General features: G+C 33.9%; 1 protein-coding gene across 2 annotated transcripts in view; it reads left to right on the forward strand.

Moving 5' to 3' along the window:
- Window positions 1–4,396, forward strand: part of CFAP299 (cilia and flagella associated protein 299) — a 659,626-nt gene extending 655,230 nt beyond the window's left edge. For both annotated transcript variants that reach the window (XM_003265806.4, XM_003265805.3), the window contains one exon: window positions 4,160–4,396. In XM_003265806.4, coding sequence (XP_003265854.1) covers window positions 4,160–4,255 — 96 coding nt within the window. In that variant the 3' untranslated portion in view covers window positions 4,256–4,396. The remainder of the gene's footprint in view (window positions 1–4,159) is intronic.
- Window positions 4,397–17,625: the final 13,229 nt, after the last annotated feature.

Consider the following 17,625-nt stretch of genomic DNA (forward strand, 5'->3'; position numbering starts at 1 on the left):
ATAGATATAAGACATAGATAACACTAAAACATAATTGCTAATACAAGAAACCAAATAAAGAAATTTAGTAAGTGTACATAAGGCCTAAACATTTGTATTTTTTAAACAGTAGCTGAAATTATGACTGATAACATTATACTATTGTTGTCTAATGTCATTAGGCAAAACACTGCTACAACTCTGATAAATATAGAAAAACCTGATGGAAATATTTCCAAGAGTTACAATCATTATTTTCCTTTAGGTTAAAAACAAGTAAAGCAGAAAGGGCAATGAAAAAAATTTAGGAACTTCTCATAAAGCATATAAAATTTCTGAAATACTTTTGTTAATAACATTATGCCTATTCAATTTACATAAGTAAGGCTGAGCATCTCTTCTGATTTGAAAATTCTTCCCAAGGAATTCCACAAATAAAACTAATTATTTTTAGCACCTCTTTGCAAAGGTAAAGGAATAACTCTTTGTGATATTTTTGAAGGGCCATCTGGGAAATCTCAAAGATAGTTTTAAGTGTAAAAGACATCCTTACTGTTTTATTAATTTTTTCTATACTTAAGATCCAATTATGAATGGCAAAAATCAGAAAAAATAATAGAGGACATTTGGACATTTGATTAAAATAAGATCAGGGTACCAGAGAAATAATAGTGAGTTAACAGTTTAAGTACATACTTAAAACAATAAAATATTAAAAAATAAACATATACATTAACATGGTTGTAAAGAACCTTAGATCTTTATATGTAAGGAAACTGTTCTTTGCATTCTTTTCCTTAAATAATCAGGGATGTAACAAATTCAATATAAAGCACAGAAAATTATTTTTATAAGACATAATTTTTGCTATCTGGGCAGATTACATAGGAAGTTAAAAAAAAAAGGCTTTCATGTAGTAGGCAAATAGTAAGCTAAGAAAACAAGCCCATCAAGATTGGGCAAATTTTACTAAAATTGTAGCACATCTCATAGCTTCTTTTCAGACTCAGGTATTATGAATTAAGGCAAATAAAATATATTTCCAAAATTTGCTCTTCATTTTGCTTTTTCATATCACTGCAATTTTCAGGGAATCCATGAGCACAAAACCATTTTTATATTAATCCTCAAATGTTATTTCTGTTAAAGCTTCAATATGTTTGTCATTGCTATGATCAAATGAAGCAGTAACTATTTTTAAAGTTCTCAATTTCAACTTTCAATATGGAAAATATTAACAGTTATCAACTACATAAGTGAAAGATTTTAGGGTCCTTGGTAAGTCCCAAGATTGTACAGAGGTTCTGAGACGGGGAGAATCAAGGGAGGGAAGACTGAAAACCACTACTCTATATATCCCCACTATTATATACTACTACAAAACCACTACAATAGGACAAACTATTTTCTCTTTGAAACACAAAAGGACATAGAAAGTGGTATTAGTCTGTCCCTATTCTCACAGTGTAGTCTTAACTATTCATATTAAAAGGACTTTTACCAAAGCAACTTCTATTTCAAGAAGAAAACTAGGGGCTGATAATTAAGAATTGTCTATCTTCCACAAACATTTTAAAAGATGAGCAAAGTTTATATTGCAACTTTCAATAGCCACACACATACCTTTTTAAAGAGACAAAATTAATACATTCATTAACAGGACCCAAAACAAACACAGTCTATAGGATATAAGCAAAAGTATATAAGCTTAAAATTATGCCTAATAATTAGGCATCAAATTTGCGGTCTCCTATCTTAGTTAGAAATCATCTATATATCAAGCGAGTATTCATTGTATAATTCAACTTAATATCAGTCTAAGGTTATGTGTTGCCTAAGGATCTTGGGACCTATATTCAAGCTGACTTGTTAAAAGAAAATAAAAACCGCAATTACTGTTGAAATAAAGTTGTCTGAATAATGATTCAATTTAGTTGAATATAAATTCATAGTTTTCATTATCTAAAATATTGTGTAGGCATATTGTTAGTTAGTAGACCTAAGTAAGTTTAAGAAAAACAAACCCAAGTAGAATAAAATGTTGTTTATATTAAACCTAACGCTGATAAATCATAGAACATAGCTGCTTATTTTGAACCAAAATTATTACATTAGTCTTGTTTACCAAAGATTTACTGTCATTATGTGAACTTAAATTTTAAAAACATTTCTGAGTTTCTGTAAAAATAAGTTATTAAGTATAGCACAATTTAAAATACTATAACTTTTAATTTCCTAATTTTTGGAATTTTATGAATATTTGATTTATATAAGAATGTATTTATATAAGAACTCTATAAGCCAATCAGAACAGAGATTCTTTACTTTAGGAGACATTTTAACGTAATTCATTACCCTTCAGAGAGAGGAAAATATTATGCACTCATCCAAAAAAAGATAAAGGTCTTTCTAAATTATAAGCATCTAGACACACAGACACAAGACTGCTTATAACTTCAGATCTAAGTATTAGCCACATATCAAAAGTAAACACAGAAAAATCACCAGTTCATATATCAAAGCATTGTACTTTTTCCTGATGGCGCAAGAGTCTTAATTTGAGCTCAAAATAGACAAATAACAACCAATAAAAATAAAATACTTTAAAAAAGATTATTGTCTGTCACACAAGGGGAATAAATCTCTGTAATCCATTAATCCATTTACAGAAATAACAATGGCCAGCCCACGATGTTCTGAATCACTGCTGTCACCAGGAGGAAATAATATATCAATTGTAAGAGCTCCAAAGACAAAAACAAAACACAAAAATAGCCAAAAAGGAAAATATAGGAAGAAACAGAAGATCTGCAAAGTTAAATTTCTATTGCTACTGGGGATTTACCTTTGGGAGTCTGGGTTTAAGCCTCCAGGGGTACAACCTTCTCCAGCATGTAGGTTATTCATCTATAAGAGGAATCCACTGACTATTGGCAGAAGAACCTCCAAAATATTTACAAGATAATTTTTAAAGGGGTGTAAATAACTCTCATGCAGCTATAAGATAAATGTTCAAAAGATTTCATTTAATTCATTAATTATAGAAGGAACCAGTAAGATATTATAACCAGTTCAAAGGAGAATTCAAAGAGCAGAAAGATATGTGTATAGGGAATAAGGAAAATTGAAATAAAAATAGCTGCAAAATAGGTCTCTATACAGGGCAATGATGAATTGAATTCCACTGGGCACAATTATTTTGCATCTTTGTGGGCAAGATATTTTCCATTATTATCAGTTTTATACAACTTGAAGAGTTGTAAAATAGCACAAAAATAATAAAAAGCAAAACTAACTTAGATGGGGGCACAGTCAGGACACCCACTTTTTGTTTAGTGCAAGAAATTAAGTACCATATGGAAAAGGCAATACCAAAACTTCTCTTTATCCTCAATTCTAAATTTCTAATTATCTCTTCTTAGAAGAGAGAGCAAATAATATCACTCTTTTCTACATCAAATATACAAAAGGCCTAGTAACTAAAATTTTCTAATTGTACATACTGTGCAACTCTTTTAGAATCATTTTTTTTTCTCCTCTGAGCATCAGCTTTACCCAAACTTCTTTCTTCTCCCTTATCAATACCACATTAGCAAATACTTATTTCCATAGAGGCTTTCTAGAAACCTATCAGTATGATAAACTGTGCTAATTTTTTAAAAAAAGATGAAATCCTTTTAAAAGGTTATAATTTGAAGGAAGAAAAAAAAGCAGATCAAATAGTTTTTAAAGTGATAAGAAAGATGCTTTATATAAAACCCACCATGGACCGGCACTTCACTGGTCTAAATCAATCCCAAACTTGAGACATTTTATTTAACAAACTTGAAATCAAGGTAGGATTCTTTTTGAATTATTACCCTGAAGTCACATGTGTTTGTAAAGTCTTTTGCTAGGAATTCTGAAGTTAGTGACTCATGGGGTTCAGTAAAGTCTAGACAAGCATGAGCCTGTGACACTGCTTTGATCCTGGGCATTTTCAATATCACAACCCAGGGCCTCAAAGCTCCTAATTGGAATTATGATCACTCCTGAGAAAAAGACTAGGGGGGAAAAATGTATATATCTCCGTGGAAACAAACTTGCTAGTTTTGTTTTCTACAATATAAAGCAAAAAATAATAATAATAATGCCAAGTATTTGTATAGACTTGACTAACGGTGTAATTTATGTATTTTAGGTGCAGCCAGGTGACAACTCTACTAGAATCCCTATCCCGACAGAACTCTACATACAAGCTGTCATTTTTGACCACATTTCCAGAAGGAAGACTTAAGTACCAACATGTTAATTTCCTAATAATTTGCTAAATTTAAATAAATTCCATAGACAGAGCAAATTAGAATAATAAATGAGCCCTGTAGCTGGAAGGCAAATTAGAACAATAAAGGTAATAAAGAAGTTAGAAAGAATACTGCAATATTGACTGTCTTTTTATTATACAGATAGCCTCTAAGCTGATTGCAACATTTCATGGGAGAGAATTTTGGTGCTACTTCAAAAAGATACAGAAATTGGTGACTATTATGTAGCTCAGAATTAAAAAAAAAAAAAAAAGTTTCAGATCCCACTATTGCTAAATCGAATGGACCAAGCTTTTGCCATATGGCAGTGCTGGCTGCTAAAATCATTGAATATTGACTGTTAAGGGGTCTCAAATTGGCATGCAAGGTTTTCAGTAGTACTAAACAATTAAGTAAAATCTGCAATATCCCATGAAATGATGTATAAAATGAACGAAAGTGTTTAATATGGATATATGCTTGGATAACATGAATCCTATAACAGCGAAGCTGAGGAAATGAAATCTAAAGGAAACTAGAAGATATTAGAAAAATCAAAACTTGATGATAGAAATAAGCACTTTTTCCTAATGTGCCCTGCAGGTGGCTTTTGTGCAGAAAAGATATTGTTTGAAGGCCACTTTTTATTAAAAATTAAAATTTGGTGCTTCCTCTTCTTTTTCCCATTCAATTTAATTCCTTTATTTTTAGTGTTTCAAAATATTTTTTATTCTTTATTTTATATTTTAATTATTTTTTATGTATTTTTAAAAAATTATTATTATACTTTAAGTTCTAGGGTACATGTGCAAAACGTGCAGTTTTGTTTCATAGGTATAGGGGCCATGGTAGTTTGCTGCACCCGTCAACCCATCATCTATATTAGGTATTTCTCCTAATGCTATCCCTCCCCTAGCCCCCCACCTCCCAACAGGCCCCGGTGTGTGATGTTCCCCTCCCCGTGTCGATGTGTTCTCATTGTTCAACTCCCACTTAACGAGTGAGAACATGCGGTATAGTTTGAAGTCAGGTATCGTGATGCTTCCAGCTTTGTTCTTTTTGCTTAGGATTGTCTTGGCTATGTGGACTCTTTTTTGGTTCCATATGAAATTTAAAGTAGTTTTTTCAATTCTGTGAAGAAAGTCAATAAGAGCTTGATGGGGATAGCATTGAATGTATAAATTGCTTTAGGCAATATGGCCATTTTCATGATATTGATTCTTCCTATCCATGAACATGGAATGTTTTTCCATTTATTTGTGTCCTCTCTTATTTCCTTGAACAGTGGTTTGTAGTTGTCTTTGAAGACGTCCTTCACATCCCTTGTAAGTTGGATTCCTAGGTATTTTATTCTCTTTGTAGCAATTGTGAATGGGAGTTCACTCATGATTTGGCTCTTTGTTTGTCTGTTATTGGTGTATAGCAATGCTTGTGATTTTTGCACATTGATTTTGTATCCTGAGACTTTGCTGAAATTGTTTATCAGCTTAAGGAGATTTTGGGCTGAGACAATGGGATTTTCTAAATATACAATCATGTCATCTACAAACAGAAGCAATTTGACTTCCTCTCTTTCTGTTTGAATACCCTTTATTTCTTTCTCTTGCCTGATTGCGCTGGACAGAACTTCCAACACTATGTTGAATAGGAGTGGTGAGAGAGGGCATCCTTGTCTTGTGCTGGTTTTCAAAGGGAATGCTTCCAGTTTTTGCCCATTCAGTATGATATTGGCGGTGGGTTTGTCATAAATAGCTCTTATTGTTTTGAGATACGTTTAAACAATCTTGTACTGAGGCAATTAGGTGGGGACAAGACGGTGGAAATCTGTTCAGGTGTGGGGTTGGTAGAGCCCAAAGCAGGAAGTCGCAGTTCAAATGCAAGGGTGTATTCTTGCGGGGGGATATGCCAGATTCCAAGCAGGTTGAGTGGAGTGGTGTTACATTGGAATTGGGTATATCAGGGTGATCTCTTAATTTTCAGTATATACAATATATAGAACAGATATAGAATATATATCTGTGCATGTATAGTCTCTCACTCTGTTCACTGAAAGAGCCCGGGAGCAGCCACCCACCAATATCAGTGAGCATACCTAATGCCCAGATCTCAGATTCCTAACACCATTTTCCACCAAAAAAAATCAGGGATGGGGATCGTTGAGAAAACAACTAATTTGGGGGCTGAAGCAGGGAAAATACAAGAGTCTGGAATACTTTGTTGTGCCAGAAAGTAAAAAAGTTCTCAAAAAACAAATGGGATTTATCAAAAGGATCACAGAACTCAGTGTGAAGAGTACCCACTGGCCAAATATGGGACCATTAGGGCAACAAAATGATGATAAATACAGAGCTAAAGTAGGAAACAATGAGTCCATACTGATCCACAGACATGAACAAATTGAATGTTAGATAAGAAAGAGGATATTTACATAGTATCCACAAAATATTTATTAATTACAGAGAAAACAATGGAAATAGCTGGCAGACACCACTTTCAGCAAATGATCAAAGAAAATATCATCAGTAACGAAGCAAAATGAATTTGTGCCCTAGCAAATAAGATTCATCTCTGAATCAATTTGTCAAATAGACATTTTAAATTGGAAGAGCAAGACTCATCTGATGCAACAGGGGAAGGTAGCATCCCTTTTGTAATAGTACTTCCAAAGTTGCATAACCTGAATCTAATCAAAAGAAAACTCAGGCAAACCCAAATCCAGAGATGTTGTTCAAAATAACTGGCCTGTAATCTTTAAAAGTGTCAAGATCATGACAGTGAAGGTAAAAAGGAAGAACTGTCCCGGTCTGAAGAAGGATAGAGAGGAAGACATGACAACCAAATACAAGACATGATTCTGAAGTAGATCCTTATTCTATAAAGGGAATTTGGGGGCAACTGGTGAAAATTTAACTTTTCCAATTGGTGAAAATTTAAGGTTCTGAAGATTAAATGGTAGTAATATAAGAATATTTATTTCTCAATTTTGATGATTGTATTGTGGTTAGATTTATTTCCTGATTTCGATTATTATATTGTGGTTATGTAGTAGAATGTTCTTAAATATAGGAAATTACACTGAAGCATTTGAGGGTCCAAAGGGGATCATGTCAGTAGATTATTTATAAATAATTCATGGGAAAAGGTCTTGGTGGTATACCTACAACTTTTCTGTTAGTCCGAGATGTTTTGTGATCAAATAAATGTTTGACTTATTAAATTTATAAATTAAAAACCCTAGTTTCATACACTTTATAATGTATAAATTTTATTGTTCTATCTATAGATTTGACCAAATTTTAACAATCACTTTTATGGGTCCTTCTATAGTTTAACTAAATTCCTTTGAACATTTTAAATTTTAATTATAAACTTTATTGTATTTAATTTTCTAAGAATTTTAAATTTTTACCTAAAAATAAGCCTTCCCATGCATTTAAATGCCTATTATAAATCTAATAAAATAAATATAATGACCCTTATGTTTGCCTAAAATATTCTGATGTGGCTTCTAAATGCATAAAATTTAACCTTAAAATCATATCTTCATAAATTATTCAGTTATCATACTTTAAATGGGAATAGCAAGGCTTATCTGTTAGATATTCTACATTCTAATATGCCAGCTTCTCTAAAACGTAACTACTTATTTTTAAATAGAGATATTTAAAATTTTTCAAATATCAAACATATTTACAATTTATTCCTATATTTAATGCTAAGTTTTAAAGCACTAAAAAATCAATTATATTATTACAAGTAATTTTTATATTAGCCTCTGAATTGAATTTACTGATAGTAAATACTAACTGGAGATTTAAGTTGGATTATGAGATGTATTAGTTTGCAAGTTCTGCTCTAACAAACTCCCACAGACTGGGTGACTTAAACACAGAAATGTCTTTTCTCACAGTTCTGGAGTTTGGAAGTCTCAAATCAACTGTCAGTAGGTCTGGTTTCTTCTAAAGCCTGTCTTCTTGGCTCACTGATGGCAGCCTTCTCTGGCTGATGCAACAGGGGAACGTAGCATCCAGATGTCCTCACATGCTCTTTCCTCTCTGAGCACATCCCCAGTATCTTTCTGTGTACCCAAATTTGCGCTTCTTTTAAGGACACCAGCCAGATTGGATTAGGGTCCACCATGATAGCTTCATGTTAACTTGATTACCTCTTTAGAAGCCATGTCTCTAACAGATGAACATATAGTTTTCAACATATGAGCTTTGGACAGACAATTCAGACCATAGCATGGCATGTGGACTACAAACACCCAGAACACTTCCCCATGATTAGACTTTCATGGCCGATGCAAAGCCAAGTCTAAACCTCTGAGGATTCCAACATCATGCCTTTCAAATTAAGGTTGTCTTGTCTAAGTGCCCTGGATTCAAATATTGTATTATCTAATACTCTTGTCTGATTTGAGTTTTTATCACCTACTGAGGTTGACTGATAGTCAGTGAGTCTATGCATGGTGTCATTCCATTTCTAAATTGTTTTCATATTCTTTCTATTGGCCAGGCCAACGCTCCTATAAAAGACTTCAATGGCATCTGATTGTATGGAGCATATCTCTCAAGTCTTACCTTGCCCTGTTGTCACAGTTCTAATGTCACACTAATGCAACTATTGGAACTTGGAAAGTCCTTTTATGGAAACTTATTGAGGAGATTTCCACCAAGTAAAGAAGAGAGAGCAATTAGGGAACCGTTATGAATGAGTTCAGGTACACTAAGAAAGTAATTTTAACCTGAAGCTAATGGTTTAATGCAGAACCAAGGAAAGGGGACATGTGAAATATACGTGATAATCTGCAAAAAGAACAGTGGGCCAAAGAGACAGGACCTAAGAATGAGCTAGCCAACAGAATGGAACAATGCAATAAAGAATAAGTACATTAAGAACCAGACTATTTGTTAAGCTGAGTTGGTAATTGGCCACATTACCTTATCTCTCCATACTTTGGCTCCTAAAGGTCACTTCATATTCAAAACATCTATGATTCCTCCTTGCTGTTTTTTTTAATATATCTATACACTCCCCCAGCTGAAGAGACTAGCCTAGTAAGTTAGGTGTGAAAGGAATATGTTTGTATTTCAGGAATAATCACAATCAAAGACTTGAACACTCAGAACTCCTTGTCTATATCATTAGTCCTGAGTTCTTCTCTATGCAAATTTACTCTTTCTGGAAAACAGCCTCGTGTTTCTCTCGACCTTCTGTTGTCATGGAAAATATATTCTGAACAATTCTAGAGTCTCATACTCTTTCCCTCTCCCTCTCCCTATCTCCCTGCCACTATCCCTCCCTCTTCTCTCCTTCCCACAACCCCAACCACTTTTTCCCAAGTCCAGAATCCCGTAGAAGGAACATTCAACTCAGCTTTGCATTATTTGAGATTTTGTTTGTTTGCTTGCAAGCCACAAAAAAAAAAAAAAAAGAAAATGTCACACATTGAAACAGAGATAAGGTACAGGAATCCAGAATTGAAAACTGAGACTTGAGAAAGAAAGAATACAGAGGAATTGAGGAGGCCTCTCTCAAGCACTGCCAGTAATAAAGCTGAGCTCCAACTACTCCCCAGTCCATGTATGTAAATCCCACATTTCGAATTTTCAGGAGAGGAAACCTGATTGGCCACACTAGTATCCGGTTTTCCTTCTTGGATAAATCAGCAATGGTCAGGGTCAGATGGTTAGAACATAATAACTAGAGGTTCGTCCCTGTGTGTCAAGGGCTATTTCCAGAGAGAGGGAAATTTTCATGAGTTGAAAAGACATAGAGAGAAATATCTACTATAAAATCGCTTGAAACTTGTACTTTGAAACAAACTTTGCTAAAATTTAGTAAGTGTGATGTTGACTCAATTTAATGGTAAAATTTTTACTGGGAAGGATAATTCTTTCCTAAGTTGTTTTGGGTTATTTTAGATATTTCACCAGGAAGGAGTGTCAATGTTTTCTTCCAAAAGCAGTTTTGTTAATCAATTAAAACTATTTTTATAAATAAAATTAAGTTATATGATATGCTTCATATATAAATTTTAAGATGTATTTCAGTTAAAATGCATCTTGAATGATTTATTCAATAAATTTCTCAAATTGGTGTGCTTGTATATTATTTGGAAGTTTTGCAACTCTACTTATGGGAACACATTCTATGTGTATAGTTTTTTCTTTCCCTCCTGGCCAGTAACACTTGATTTATGGACACTGAATATTGAATTTCATGTAATTTTTAAAATTTACAGACTTTATTTTTTATATCAGTTTTAGGTTTACAAAATAATTGAGCACAAAATACAGATAGTTTCCATATGCCTTTTCTCCATTGCGTATTCACACAGATTCCTTTAGTGTTAGCAACTTGCACAAGTGTGGTGTATTTGTTCCAACTGATGAACCAGTATTGAAAAATGTTAACTAAACTCCATAGTTTACATTAGGGATCACTCTTTGGGTTGTTCAGTTCTATAGGTTTTATCATTTTTTTCTTTTTTATATTTTTTTCAGAGACAGGGTTTACTCTGTTGCCCAGGCTGCAGTGCAGTGGCACAATCATAGCTCACTGTAACCTTGAACTCCTGGGCTCAAGCGATCCTCCTGCCTTATTCTCCCAAGTAGCTAGGACTACAGGCATGTGCCAGCACACCTGGCCCAGTTCTGTCGATTTTAACAAATACATGCTGTTTTGTATCCACCATTACAGCATCATACAAAACATTTTCACTGCCCTAAAAATCACTTTTGCTCCACCTACTCATTCTTCCCTCCTTACCCTCTTAAACCTCTGGGAACCTCTAATGTTTTTACTGCCTTTTTAGTTTTGCCTTTTCTAGAATGCCATACAGATGGAATCATATATGGCATCTTTCACTTAGCAATATGCATTTAAGTTTCCTCTGCAAATTTTCATAGCTTGATAGCTCATTGCTTTTTTTAATCACTGAATCATATTCCCTTGTATGGATGTATGACAGTCTGTTTATTCATTCACCAATGGAAGGAAATCTTGGTTGTTTCCAGGTTTTGACAATTATCAATAAAACCGCTATAAACATTTGTGTCCAGAGTTTTTATGGACATAAGTTTTCAATTCACTTGGGTAAATATCTAGGAGCATGATTGCTGGATCATATGAGTTAGCTTTGTAAGAAACTGACAAATTGTCTCACAAAGTAACTGTACTATTTTGCACTCCCACCATTAATGAATGAGAGTTCTTGTTGCCCCACTTTCTGACCGGCACTTAGTATTGTCAGTGTTTTTGAATTTTAGCCATTCTCATAGTTGGGTAGTAGCATCTTATTGTTGTTTTCATTTGCAATTTCCTGAAGACATATGGTGTTGAGCATGTTTTCATATACTTATTTGCCATCTCTGCGTCTTCCTTAGTGAGGTATCTCTTTATGTCTTTGCCCACTTTTTAATTGGGTTGTTTGTTATTGTTAAGTTTTAAGAGTTTCTTTGCATATTTTGGATATGAGCCCCTCATCAAATGTGTTTTACAAATGTTTTTTTCCAGTTTGTAGCTTGTCTCTTCATATATAGTTTTTTAATGCCATAGTTAATGGATTTATTTAAAGATCAATATTAAATTGGCTTTTTCCATATTATAGAAAAGTATTTATGCAGAATTTGCATTATCTGTTTTTTTAAGTTTGACATAACCTTCAAAAGTAAAGCCATATGGATTCAAAGCTTTTCAGAAAAATAATATTTTTATTTGATATAAATTTATATTTTCTATTTCTTGAGCCAATTTTGAATATTAATTTTTCTCAAAAATAACCTACTTATTTGAAATTTTCTAATATATTTTTATAGAATTGTATAAAATATATTTTATAATATATTCCCTCGGTACTTTTTGTGGTATCAAATTTCTAATCCCTATTTTAAAAATATGTATTTTATCTCTAAGAAATACCATTCTGGACATAGGCCTTGGGAAAGATTTCATGATGAAGGTGCCAAAAACAATTGCAATAAAAACAAAAATTGCAAATAAGATTATCAACAGAGTAAACAGATAACCTACAGAATGGAAGAAAATATTTGCAACCTGTGCATCCAACAAAGGTCTAATATCCAGACTCTACAATGAATTTAAATTAATAAGTAAAAAACAACCCCCTTAAAAAGTAGGCAAAGAACATGAACAGAAACTTTTAAAAAGAAAACATACATGCAGCCAACAATCATATGAAAAAAAAATACTCAATATCTCTAACCGTTAGAGAAATGCAAATCAAAACCATAATGAGATACCATCTCACACCAGTCAGAATGGCTATAACTACAAAATCAAAAAACAACAGATGCTGGTGAGGTTGCAGAGAAAAGAGGACACTTATACACTGCTGGTGGGAATGTGAATTTGTTCAGCCATTGTCAAAATCAGTGTAGTAATTTCTCAAAGAACTTAAAACAGAAGTACCATTCAACCAAGCAGTCTCCTTATTGGGTATATACCTGAATGAATACAAATCTTTCTACTTTGAAGACTCATGCATATGTATATTTCAGCACTATTCACAATAGCAAAGACATGGAATCAACCTTAATTCCCCTTCAACCATAGATAAGATAAAGAAAATGTGGGCCGGGTGCGGTGGCTCACGCTTGTAATCCCAGCACTTTGGGAGGCGGAGGCGGGCTGATCACGAGGTCAGGAGATCGAGACCACAGTGAAACCCCGTCTCTACTAAAAATACAAAAAAAAAATTAGCCGGGCGTGGTAGCGGGCACCTGTAGTCCCAGCTACTCAGAGAGGCTGAGGCAGGAGAATGGCGTGAACCTGGGAGGCGGAGCTTGCAGTGAGCAGAGATTGCGCCACTGCACTCCAGCCTGGGCGACAGAGCGAGACTCCGTCTCAAAAAAAAAAAAAAGAAACTGTGGCACATATACATCATGGAATACTATGCAGCTATTAAAAAAATGAGATCATGTCCCTTGCAGGAACATGGATGGAACTGGAGGCCATTACTCTAAGCAAATTAATGCAGGAACAGAAAACCAAATACTTTATGTTCTCACTTATAAGTAGGAGCTAAACACTGAGTACACATGGACACATGTGTCCATGTGTACTTGAGGATGGAAGGTAGAAAGAGGGAGAGAATAAAAAAACTACTTATTGAGTGCTACGCTTATAACCTAAGTGACAAAATAATCTGTACACCAAACCCCTGTGACACGCAATTTACCTATATAACAAACCTGCACATGTATACTGAACCTAAAATAAAATCTTAATAAATAAATAAAATAAAATTTGTATTGTATCCTTTGTTGTAATTTGTTTATATAAGATTTGATTTTAAAGAACTTACCACTTTATTTTAATTGATTCTGATTCTGTTTATCTAGTCTTTTCATTACTTCCTTTAATGCCTTTTTTTAGATATATTTTTGTTGTTTTTCCCAACTTCTTGTTATTAGTGATTTATTTTTATCTCTCTTTTGAAAAATAATAAGACCATTTAACACAAAATATTTCTTTCTGAGTACAGCCTTGGCCAAAATCCACAAATTTTGATAATTAATGTTCTCATTTTTCTCATTTTATAAATACTCCATACCTGTAGATTTTTATCCAAGATTTTTGTTGGATTTCTTTTAATTTCAAAGCAATTCCCATTGCTTTTATCTAAGCTTGTGAACATGATTTCTAGTTTTATTGTATTGTGGTGAAAGAATCTAGCCTTTACACTTTGTACTTTTAAGATTTTATTGATATTTACTTTCTACCTTAATTTAAGATTAGTTTTGGTTTTCAAATTAATCTTCCACAGAGGGTTGAAAAAATGTGCATATTTTCTGGTTTATTATGTACCTAAACTTCATTAACATATCATCTAAATAACTATGTCTCTTATGTATATATGTGTATATATGTACATATGTATGTATTTATTTTGGCTCATCAAAATCTACTAGAGACATGGCCAAGTTTTCTATCAAAAAAAGTATTTATTACTCTTTTCAAATCCAACAATCTTTGCTTAATTGATTTTGAAGCCCTTTCTTTTGCTATTCTTCATGGGCATTGTCAGCATGAGTTGTACCATTACTTTAAAAAAAAAAAACTTAAATTTTCCATTTTTCACTTGAATCCTGTTTTTTCTGAACCTTTTAATACCACAACTGCTTTATTTCTGTGTTTATTCATCTGATAAATGAGGCCCATCTTATTCATATAATCTGGAGGGGTTGTTTTTATTTTTAATACATTTCTTCTTTCAATAATACTTATTGAATTTAAAATCAGTTTTGTAGTGATATTTATGGTAGTTTTGCTTGATTCCCTATTCTTGAATTCTAATTTTATGAAGTAATTTCTTCTCTTTTTAATTCCAAAATAACACTTACTTTTTTTTTTTTTTGAGACGGAGTCTGGCTCTGTCACCCAGGCTGGAGTGCAGTGGCGTGATCTCGGCTCACTGCAAGCTCCACCTCCCTGGTTCACGCCATTTTCCTGCCTCAGCCTCTTGAGTAGCTGGGACTACAGGCGCCCGCCACCACGCCCGGCTAATTAACATTTACATTTACTTGGCAAATAATTCAAATAGAATTGCAAAATATAAAAATGAAAGTAAAGTCTTCTCCCTCACAGTCCAGGAGTAGAGTGAGGCACGTGAGGTGCTTAGGGCACAAAATTTAAGGAGACAATCTCAGAGCGCTTCCTCAAATTTGTACTTTGGTGCCCTACTCACCTCACCCTAGATCTGGCCCTGATTCCTCATGCACGTTCCACTCCAGGTAAAACACCACTCCTAACAGTTTCTTGTCTCTCTTTCCAAAAAACTGTGAGTGCACGTGTATGTGTGTGAGTAGTAATTTTATGTTACTGTTTTAAATACCTGAGATCATTGCTAACTGCTGTTTCTCATTGCTGCACACTTAGAATGAGGATGATGCGCTCACCTTAGCAAATATGTATTGAGTCTTGACTCAGTGAACACGAACATATTTCACTCTTCCTAAGAACTGCATGCCATTTCAATGTATGAAACTATCATAACGTTTTTGTTGTGTTTTGTTTTATTTTTTTGAGATGGAGTCTCCCGCTGTCGCCCAGGCTGGAGTGCAGTGGCACGATCTCGGCTCACTGCAAGCTCCACCTCCCGGGTTCACGCCATTCTCCTGCCTCAGCCTCCCGAGTAGCTGGGACTGCAGGCGCCCGCCACCACGCCCGGCTAATTTTTTTGTATTTTTAGTAGAGACGGGGTTTCACCGTGTTAGCCAGGATGGTCTCGATTTCCTGACGTCGTGATCCACCTGCCTCGGCCTCCCAAAGTGCTGGGATTATAGGCATGAGCCACCGTGCCCAGCCAGAAACTACCATAACATTTTTAAGCAGTCGGGTATTGATGATGTTTAAGCATTTGTTGTTACGAGCTATACTTTCGTTAACATTCTTTTTGCAAGCAGTTTTCGGCAATGAACTGAGTATATGTGTGAGAGAAATTAGTAAAGAGGAAACTACTGGGTCAAAAGGCACGTGTGTTTAAATGTTGGCAAATATCAAATTGCCATCCCAAAACTTTCATCAATTCATAATTTACAGTGTATATATATACACACACATATTTTCTTTTCTTTTCTTTTTTCGAGGGAGTCTTGCTCTGTCACCCAGGCTGGAGTGCAGTGGTGCGATCTCGGCTCACTGCAACCTCTGCCTCCCCAGGTTCAAGTAATTCTTCTGCCTCAGCCTACCTAGTAGCTGGGATTACAGGCACCTGCCACCATGCCTGGCTAATTTTTGTATTTTAGTAGAGACAGTGCATTTAGGTATATCTTTCCCCTCATTGATAATGGGTCCCCGTGATCTTTTCATTGTTTGCTTCTCTAGTAGATAAGTATTTGTCTTCCATTGTAGTTTTCGGTTGTATTTCTTTAATTGTGAGTTTGAGCATATTTTCACGTTTATTGAACATCTTTATACTTTTTTGCATTTTTGTCTATTTCTCATTTTGTGTTCTTCATTTTTTAATTGATTTGTAAAAGTTTGAGATACATGAAAATATTTTTTTCTGAAACATAAAATCCAAATAGTTTTCTTGGTTGATTTATTGGTTTTTAATGTTCTACAGTAACTTCTATTGTGCAAAAGAATTTATTTGTAAGTAGTTAAGTTCAATTATAGTTTTATTTATAGCTTTTGTATTTCATGGCAGAAAGACTTCCCCACTCAAAAATGATAACTTTTAAAATATTTTTCTAATAATTTTGTTGTCATATTTAGATGTACATTTTTATTCACTTGTGATTTATTTTTGATGAAAGGAAAAATGCAGAAATTTAACATTTTTTCTCAAATAACTATTAATTCATTCCAATATCATTTTTCAAAAGAATCCATTTTTACTCCATTATTCGAAATCCCATATTTGTCTTAGTAAATCCTTTCCCTCTTTTTTTCAGTTTATTTCTAGTGTCCCTAGATTGTGTCTTGCTGGGTCATCACCAAATGTTTTAATTTCTTTTTTCTTTCAATAGATTTTAATATCTTTTAGAGCAGGTTCATGTTCATTGATTTTTTCATAGTTCACACAATAGTTTTTGTATTATCCTTAATATTATTTTTCAAATTCCAAAAGAGTATATAAGGATAAAATAGACAACCAAGGTAAGCATTTAGAATAATATCTTCCACATAGTAAATATTCAATAAATTTTAGCTTCTGAAATAAAGCAGCTTTCAAATGAAGTAAAATGTGTCTAGACATCATGTATTGCACCCGCTGCCAGAGAAGATGGTGAAATTTCTATTGTCCCAACTCATCTGCTCTCAGATGCTGCTTAAATTCTCTACTCCTATCTATTTCACAACTACAGCAAAATACATGCAACTATCCTTAAAATCATTTATATAGTGCAGCTCTCTTGGACTGAGGTAGGAACTCTCTTCTATGTTCATCATACCAAATGCCAATGGATATAATGAAATTTTTTATTTCTATCATGCACTTTTATCAAGATCACTCTGACCAAGGATTCAGTACCCTCCAGCACGTGCATAGCACTTCAAGGACCCATTCCTCTTCCTGTCCAGTTAATTTAAGAGGAATGGTAGAATAGTGGTACCCATGTTAGAGAGAAGTACATTTTAAATTGTATTCTTCAGAGCTCTGAGGTCATGTTTAAGAGCCTTAAGGGCCTTCTCAAAGGGTGATGGGATGCAGAGCTATGGGCTTCAAGGCTCCTGAATGATTTCAGCTGGAACAGCTCTCCTTTATGTTTCAAGAAATGCTTCATTTGGACAAACGATAACATTATTCTAAAAATAAAAGTGAGGGGAAGAGAGGACAAGGAAGTAGAGAAATTCCTGTCCAGCTCTCTTGTTAGTATAAATCAGCATT

This window comes from Nomascus leucogenys, chromosome 9 (assembly GCF_006542625.1).
Source record: "Nomascus leucogenys isolate Asia chromosome 9, Asia_NLE_v1, whole genome shotgun sequence".
Classification (NCBI taxonomy): Eukaryota; Metazoa; Chordata; class Mammalia; order Primates; family Hylobatidae; genus Nomascus; species Nomascus leucogenys.